The sequence below is a fragment of the Ursus maritimus genome, unplaced genomic scaffold (genome assembly GCF_017311325.1).
Source record: "Ursus maritimus isolate PB19 unplaced genomic scaffold, ASM1731132v1 scaffold_3, whole genome shotgun sequence".
Lineage (NCBI taxonomy): Eukaryota > Metazoa > Chordata > Mammalia > Carnivora > Ursidae > Ursus > Ursus maritimus.
Genome location: NW_024425563.1, coordinates 49373426 through 49381933, shown reverse-complemented (window position 1 = coordinate 49381933; position 8508 = coordinate 49373426). Strand labels below are relative to the sequence as shown.

Below are 8508 nucleotides of genomic sequence, written 5' to 3'. Positions count from 1 at the left end.
CAAAGGAAGAGTGTCACATAACGTCTGCAGGAAGAGCTTCAGGACAAACAAAGAGAAAACACACGTGAAGTAAGTGGAGGCCAGTGCTCTCACCTCTCGTGCCTATTTCATTTTGTTGGTCACACTTAGATGAACACTGACCTTTCATTTTTCTCACTGAGAAATTGGTCTCAGAGTCAGTACATTTTTTTTCCTTTTTGTATTTCTCAAGGTCATTGTCATAGTATGATGTATGAAATGTGGACCTGAGATCACATGGAAGTCGCTTTCCATGAAAATCGTTGATGTTGTCAACCCCAGCTTTCCTGAAGCCCCTACACTTTGCTCACGTTTATAGGCTGACTGAGGCTTAGGTCAGGACCAATCCAAATGGAATAGCCTTGGGAAAGAAGGGCAGTGTTGGAAGAGAGGAGGAGAGGTAGAGAATGGGATATTTTGGGAATGTGCCTAGGAAAGCACATTAAGGAGAAGGGCATAGTTACATGTCCCTTCCATTTTATGCTACTGTAAAAAGTCAGAATTTGGAGGAAGATCAGGTTAAACCACTTGAGTGATTCTGATTGTTTCGGCATTACGTTCCCTGCACTTAATTGTCTAATCAGATAACAAGTACTTATAAACTGAATTAGATGTTAATTTAAAGTAATAGAAACAAAAATCTTTTGCAGTGATTCTTAAACTTTATGGAGATCACAAACACCACTGAGAATTTACCCAAGAATGCTGAAAAATGCACATATATGTGTAATGATTCAGAGAAAATGTCATTTTTAGCATCTGTAAGCATTCCTTATAAGGAGAGATCCATCACTGTTGCAAAGGATGTCAAAAATGAAGGTTTAACCGAGGAACAAAATCTAACAGACATAAAATTCCAAAGCGAGATCACCATTTGCAGGCTCTGAAGGAAGTGTTTGGAAAGAGGTTCCACTAATCCCCAACCCCCTTACCTACGTGGAGACTATAAAGGGGTAGGATCTGGGTTTATGAAGAGATTTCTTTGGAGAGCTTTGCTTGCTCTGAATGCCCCCTTCCCATACCCAGGTGTTGGAGATTACTGTTTCTTACTCGTCACCAGGGAGGGGCTTCCATATGATGAAGAAATGTGTTCCATGTGGTTGAGAGAAACAAAGGGCTGCTGCCCAACTCTAGGCCAAAACGCTAAAGCTTCTGGGGGCAGCAGGATAGCACAGGTGTATTGGAGGTGTGGAGGGTGAACCGTGTGTGACCAGACTTTGCTAAAGAGAGGTTTGTGAGGGGCACCTGAGTGGCTCAGTCGTTAAGCGTCTACCTTTGGCTCAGGTCATGATCCCAGCGTTCTGGGATCGAGCCCCGCATTGGGCTCCCTGCTAAGCAGGAAGCCTGCTTCTCCCTCTCCCACTCCCCCTGCTTGTGTTCCCTCTCTCGTTGTCCCTCTCTCTGTCAAATAAATAAATAAAATATATATATAAAAAAAAAGAGAGGTTTGTGAGAACCATCTGGAGTCCTATTGAAGAGGCCCTTCAGAGGGGAAATGGGTGTGTGTGGAGAGGGTGGCTCTGTCCTAGGGCGGGAGCTGAGGCCAACTTGGGGATTGAAAGGTATTATGGGAAACAGAAGTTGGAGGGAGAGGGCTCAGCAATGGGTCCCAGAGGTGAATCCATCCATCCTGGTAAGAACTGTCCTGTTCTCTTGCCTTTCATCTCAAACTGTCTTCTGACAAAGTAGCCAGAGAGTGAGGAATCAGGTGAGCCTAGAAGAGAGGCAGAAGTTGAGTACAGTACTGACCCCACACTCAGGCCCTCCGTGGGAACAGTGGAGAACAAATGAATGGATGGCTGAACACAGACTGAAACGCTGATTGCAATGGAATTGAGACACCACATTTTTGACTTAGACAGACCAAGGGTCTGACATCACTCAAGAGCTGTGAGGTTCATGACATCTGTCTAAGCATCCATCCAGGGCCAGGGGAAAATTGCTGTATGCCCTCTTCCCTGTCCCTTACATTTTAAAGCAGGTAGTGGGATGCAAAAATAAATTTGCATTTGACCACATCTTACAAGTTGTGCAGTTATATTGATACCCGCTGTAGGATATAAGCAGACCTCCCAGGCCCATGTGACTGGCTGGCCCTTGGGTTTCCTCTGGAAAGTGGGAGCTACTCTGATTAATAAACATGGGGAGGGATGGAATACTAGAAGTGTAGGAAGAGACAGAAGGGACAAGTCTGGGGGAACAGGACAAGTTACATAATTTGAGGGGTCCAATGCAAAATAAAAATACTGGCCCCTTGTTCAAATTTAATATGAATTTCAAGAAGGTGACAACAGAGCATTTAACCAAGCAAGGGCCCTGCGTGACTACATGGGTTGCACATCCATGAAGCTACCCTGGGGTGAGGAAGGAGGGGAACCTACTAGTTGTCCAGTTAAAAAGATACTCCGGAGAAGAGGCTTGTCCAATTGAGACTTTTTCAGTGAAACGCTCTGCAATGTGGTCCCTTCCTCAAGATCCCACAAATCCTTAGCAAAATTGCTAACTCCCTTAATGAATGGTTTCTTATAGAAGCTGGCGAAGGTTCTGGTGAGTGATGAGGGGCTAACACAGAGCAAGCCAAGTAGGTAAGGGGACAGCTGGCAGCTGGTTATTCACCTGACACTTTCCATGTATTTCAAGGGTTTAGGTAAAGAACTCCATGTTACATGACAAGAAATTTCCCCATGTCATATAGTATCAAGGGATCAAATGGCCTTTTGTTTATTTCTTTATTAGTGTATCAGGACGTCACATGATACTTCTGTTGCTCAGAATTGGCGACTAGGGACCAAACCTGAATTTGACACAAAGGTCCCCAAATACGTAACATTATAATGAAAACTGTGGATGGAGGGGGCCAGACACCCCTTCAAGGTTTACAAAGAGGTGGTAGAACCACAGCAGCCCCTCCCAGTTGTGTATGAGAGGCTGGCCAGCAGGAGGCCCTGCTGCAGTGGCTCCTCACCCTGAAGCCAAACAAGAGAAGTTTCTAGAAAACCCCTATGGAAAGCCGGGGCATGAAGTGGGCACTGGCAGTTCACTTCTGACTGGCTGTTTGCTTAGGCAGTAGACTTACTGATCTGCCCCTGCCCCTCCTAAGCAGGGCAAAGAGGGTTGGAGACAAATGGGTGCAGCATGGAGCAGCCGAGGGGCAGCATGTAGTCCAGCCCTTGGCATACAAGGATGAATGCATTTTCTGTGGATCAGGTGGACGCTAGAAGGTGGTTGGCCTTAGCCTTTCCTTCTGGCAATAAGAAGCTGTGGGGAGTCCAGATGAGGTAACGGTAGTTGGAAGAGATCAAATAGCATCCAGGTCTCTCAGGTCAGTGACCTGAGGGAACTCATTTGTAGAAGCAGCCACACTATATAGAGAAGACAAAAAGGCTACTCTTGATCCTTTATCCCCATCTCTCCTTTGCCCATTCGGACACCCTGGAGAAGATGGGGGAGGAGATTGTTTTCCAGAGCCCTACCATTTTGCCTCTTACCACCCTACCTCTGAGATGAGGAAGGGAAGGAAGAGAGGAAGAGCAGAGAGATGCCCCTTTCACCAGTTCGGGTCCTTCCAGTCACTGGCCCAGCCAGCAATGGGGGAGGGGAAGCTTTGCCTTGGGTCTGAGGGTTGGCATCTTTAACTGAGCTTGACTGAATTTTTTTTTTAATTCCAGTTAGTTAACATACAGTGTAATATTAGTTTCAGGTGTACAGTATAGTGATTCAACACGTCCATACAGCAGCTGGTGCTCATCACAACAAGTGCCCTCCTTAATCCCTACACCTATTTAACCCATCCCCCCACCCACCTCCCTTCTGGTAACCATCCGTTTGTTCTCTGTAGTTAAGAGTCTGTTTCTTGTGGACTTGACTGAGTTTTTTAATATCAGGAAGTGACGAAGGAGGTTATAGAGTCTGTCCAGGGTCTCTCATTAAGGGATCACTACCCAGCAGGGAAGGGAGATTCAACACAGCACAGCTGGGGCAGGACAGGAGAAAATAACACCATTTCTTATTTGCACCCTATGGACTTGAGACCGTTCAATAAACCATAATAAATTAGGGACTTCATATTTTTATGACCAAAGTCCAATAACTATGCATTTGTGTTGTGCTGTACTGTGTTTATAAATTGTTAGTTTAGGAGTGACCAGATTTTTTCTGCAAATCAAAAACTTGACTATTAAATGAGGAGAAAAGAGACACACCAGAAGGCAAATTTCCAGATATAGAAAGAGGAGACACTTAAAGAGGTATCTAATAATTGCCTTTTTTTTTAAAAAAAATCTCTCCTTTTAGAAAAATTTCAACCTATTATAGAATCACTAACAAATGATGCAATGGAAAAAATGGGTTTATAAAAACATGTTTGTAAGTGATTTGTTATTCTTGTTCATTTGTCAACCATGTTATTCTCTTAAATTATTTAAATTTCATAATAATATTTGTCAGGGTACTCTTCTTTTTAATTTTTTACTTCAATGTGGTGGTGTCTATGATTTTTACATCAGATGATGATATGGCTTCAGCACCCCTCTGTGCCCCCCTCTTTCTCCCGATTACCAGAGGCTTCTTAAGTAGTTGCCATGTTCTTTTTATTTAGGCAAAAATTATTTCATCTTTACATTACAATATTCTTTGAATTGTTTTTTTAAATAACTTTTAAGATACTAGCTCTAGTGACAAAGAAAAATTATTGTTAGTGATAACCCATCAAAAGAGTACAGTGACTCTTCACTCATTGGTGTCTTCACTATAGAGTTGTTTGCAGATTACAGACCACAGCTTTATATCATCTCTAGGGACATGCTCCAGATTTCTTATTTTTCTTGTTTCAGTTCTGCATCATCTATTTTCTTGAATCCCAGTCTCCTAAAACATAAGCAGTACAAAATGTTCTGATCCATCATAACAATAGCATGAGTATATATAAAAATACTAGCCATGATCCTAATTGCTTAATTATACTTGAGTTGAATTGTGTTGCACTTCAGATAAATGAAATGTGGACGAGAACCTGAATTTGTAATGGGTACGTACTCAGACTTACCACCTTAGCCTTGACTCATCCCTGTCCCTCATGACTGTCCCACTGCCAACATCTGGTGAGCTGCCGAATTCTACCTCCATGTAATATCTCAGGACCTCAGCAGAAATGTCAGTGGTTCTCCTTTCCTTGATGAGTAATGTCCAAAGTCCTTTACTCAGCCCTGAGTGCACTCTCTTCTCTTACCCCAACCTCCTCGCTTTCTTTCCTCTCCTCTTCGTACCCCTGCTGCTCTTGCCAAACTGAACCCCAGCTGTTCTTGGCTCATCTTGTTCACACTCCTCTCTTTGCCTGAAAGTATCTTCTCTCCTCCCACCAGTCTCTGAATGTTCAAAACAGAGTCAACTTTCAAAGTCTAACTCATGAAACTTTCCCAGATATCTGCATGTAGAAACACTCCCCTTTCCGCCCCCCTTTTTTTATGGGCATTGGGGATATGCAGTGGACAAAAAGCATGGGATTTATGGACCTGAAATTCTAGTAAAGGGGAATGGACCCTAAACATATGTCAGATAGGGATAAGAGCCATAGTAAAAAATAAACCCGAAATGTTCTGAAAAGGTCTCCCTTATAAGGTGTCACAGCTTGCTGCCTTCCTTTCTACAGGCCTTAATTAAAGTGTCATGTTTTAGTTTATAGGAATTTGTTGTTGTTGTTTTTACATATACTCTACTAGAAAATAATAAGTTGCCTATTAATTTTATGAACCTCTTGCTCTCTGATTTGTATATAGTAGATAACTTAATACTTATTAATGCAAACAATGATTGTAATAGAACTCATTTATAAAATGAGATCCAGAAAAAAGAAAAAAACTTTGATTTAGTGTTGAGGAAGAAAACCTTCTGAATTTGAGACCTGGTGTTTTGGGATTCCTTCCTTTGTACTTGCAGATAGCTCCCTCATGCCGGGACCTTTTACATTAAAGAGATCGAATGTTGGACAATGTGTCATAGACCTAAATTCCCAATCGTGTCATCAAATCTTCCTACTCAGTATGTGGCTGTAGAGTAATGAGATTGATGCTGACGTGGGGCTTAGGGGAAGCCACCTTGTTACTTTCTACCTCTGGTCATGTTTATAGCTGGCCTTCTGTAGTTCACAGTTAAGGTATTTATTTCCCTGTCTTTGCTTTTTTCCTCCTAAGAAACTTAACTTTCATAGAAACTTCTTTTGAAAAGAGGTAATCCTTTTTAACATTTCTGTACCAGCTATATATAATGGCCCATGCATTTTAACTGGTTTTCAGGAATTACCATGGGTGTTTTTGATCAGGACTCTGGATTTCTTGAGGCTGGCAGTTCACGGAGTACAGTAACTCACTGGCAGATGGTGAATGCATGGATTGTTGGAGCAAATCACTCAGTGTCTTGGCGACACTTTTGGCTGTTGTTCTCCCAAATCTTTGGGGCAGATTAGGAACATGTCTTGAGATGCTTTCCTTTATATTTCTTCCAAATCTCAGAGGCAGGTTGGCCATTACCCCGGCGCTTCTTTCTTCTTCCATGGTCCTCCCAAATCTCAGTGGCAAGTTGGCTGCCGAGTGTGGCATTTTGTTGACTGTGGGTGCACTCATCTTAATGACAGTTTTTGGACCCCAATCTTTTAGTTCTTCAAAACTGAGACTTCTTTCCTTTTCCCCCTTAGGGTCTCCTTCAGGCTATGATTAGAAATGAATATAAAATAAGTTATTGTTATAGGCAATAGGTTTAAACCCCAAATTAACTTAAATCTGGACGTTAGTTTGCAGAACTGTTAAAGCCATAAACAAAGCTTATGCATATGTTTTCATATGCAGAATTTTTAAATAAATAGTTTGTATTAGGTTTCTATTGTAAGACAACCATAAAATATTAATAAAATACATATAGTGAGTACAGCGATGTGTTTGAGCAGCAGGAGCACAATAAAGTATTGAAGTGAGGCAAAAGTTAATTTTACTGCAGTTACTCTCCAGTTTTTGATTCATGTTGTTTATGAAATATTTCATGTATTTTTATATTTTGATTTTAGAGAAACCTCCCACTGCCTCTTCACGTCTCTTGTGTCTCCTCTTTTTAAATGCCAATGTGGAGGATACATGGGCACAGAGAGGCTAGCCAGGTTTTGGGGTAGAGTTAGAGGAGGCTCTATTGTATTTCTTTCTTACCTGCTCATACTCAGACCCCTGCTCTAAGAGACTGATTGTATTTTTATTAGTATACAAATTACATTTTTAGTAAAGCACTGGTTGGTTTGTGGGTTATTGCACCACTAACATACCAACTTTAAAGGAACCATTTAAAATACAGCAAATATTTAATTAGATTTAGCTTTACCATGAAAATTTGTCTCTCTGAAGATTTTTAAATGATTGTTTTTCTGATTGTGAAAAGTAATACGTACTCATTTCAGCAAATTTGGAAAATATATAAAAGCATAAAGAAGAAAATAAAAACTGCAATTCCACCACCTAAGGATAGATACTTTACTTAGATATAGATTTACCCTAAATTTACCGGCTCATCAGTAAGCAGAAAATATAATCCTTGTATTTTTGTTTGTTTGTTTGTAGTTGAAGACAACTCAAATGTTCAGGTGAAACGTATCAGATCTTATTTTTGCAACTAGTTATTTCAACTGTGTTCTTCTGAGTCAATTGAAAATTATTAATGCACCTTATCTTGCTAAGTATCATATCCTGTACATAAATTGTCATTAGAGAGGCCAGACTGCTGTTGTGTTAAAAAATACAAGTTACATCAACACACTATCGTGGAAGGCTGCAGTTGGACAAATAACAAAGCACAAACGAACTGATTCCTTACTCTTCATAAAATACAAAAGCATTAGATTGAGGACAAATAGATAGTTAATGCTAGTCATGTTGGAGTAAAAAAACTTACCTCAGAATATTTGTCATAATTTTCTTTGCTGTGAAGATTGGACATCATTAATTCATCTGTACAGAAGACGTTCGATGTTAGCAAGCTTGAAGTGGCTAAAATCACCAAAATAAAGCATTTTGATGAAATAACTTTCATTTTGTTCAGAATCTAGAATTAAGTTTCTATGTGCAGCCTGATGTCTACAAGGAGGGGAATTGTGGTCTTTTTATACTGTCCAAAAACAAAGGAAAGTTTGATTTATCAGTGAAACCAATCCCACATGTTTTAAGTACTAATATTAATTAGAGTGTTTAACTAAACTATGTATTTAAGGAATGTGGGTAATTCATTCTGGAAAGACAGCAATGTTCCTGTTTGCAAATTCATTAACTTTGAAAATAATTTTCCTCATTATGAAGGAGGTTCTAATTAGATAAGTTTGGGGCCATGGTAATTAAGATTCCAAACAAACAGAATGCTTCATTTCTTTGAGCTTGAATGAAAAATATTTTGGTGTTTGTGTCAGTTCTTGATAAGGAAAAAAATAGTATTCAATACATGCTAGCTATGCTAAAAAAACAT

The 8508-nt window shown here is 40.4% G+C and overlaps 1 protein-coding gene across 1 annotated transcript; it reads right to left on the bottom strand.

The window, feature by feature from the left end:
• Positions 1-4832: 4832 nt before the first annotated feature.
• Positions 4833-8082, bottom strand: NPVF (neuropeptide VF precursor). The gene is made up of 3 exons (XM_008686413.1): positions 7945-8082; positions 6316-6719; positions 4833-4884 (listed from the first exon to the last, which is right to left on the bottom strand). The coding sequence occupies exons 1-3, from the start codon at positions 8080-8082 to the stop codon at positions 4833-4835; spliced, it is 594 nt and encodes a 197-aa protein (XP_008684635.1).
• Between the last annotated feature and the right edge of the window lie 426 nt (positions 8083-8508).

What these genes read in the sequence shown, in the direction of transcription:
- NPVF (XM_008686413.1), bottom strand. Translation starts at nt 8,082, where the DNA reads ATGAAAGTTATTTCATCAAAATGCTTTATTTTGGTGATTTTAGCCACT. An exon ending in ATTATGACAAATATTCTGAG is followed by an intron (nt 6,720 to 7,944) that starts GTAAGTTTTTTT and finishes TTCTAATCATAG; the next exon opens with CCTGAAGGAGACCCTAAGGG. An exon ending in CCTGATCAAAAACACCCATG is followed by an intron (nt 4,885 to 6,315) that starts GTAATTCCTGAA and finishes CTTATGTTTTAG; the next exon opens with GAGACTGGGATTCAAGAAAA.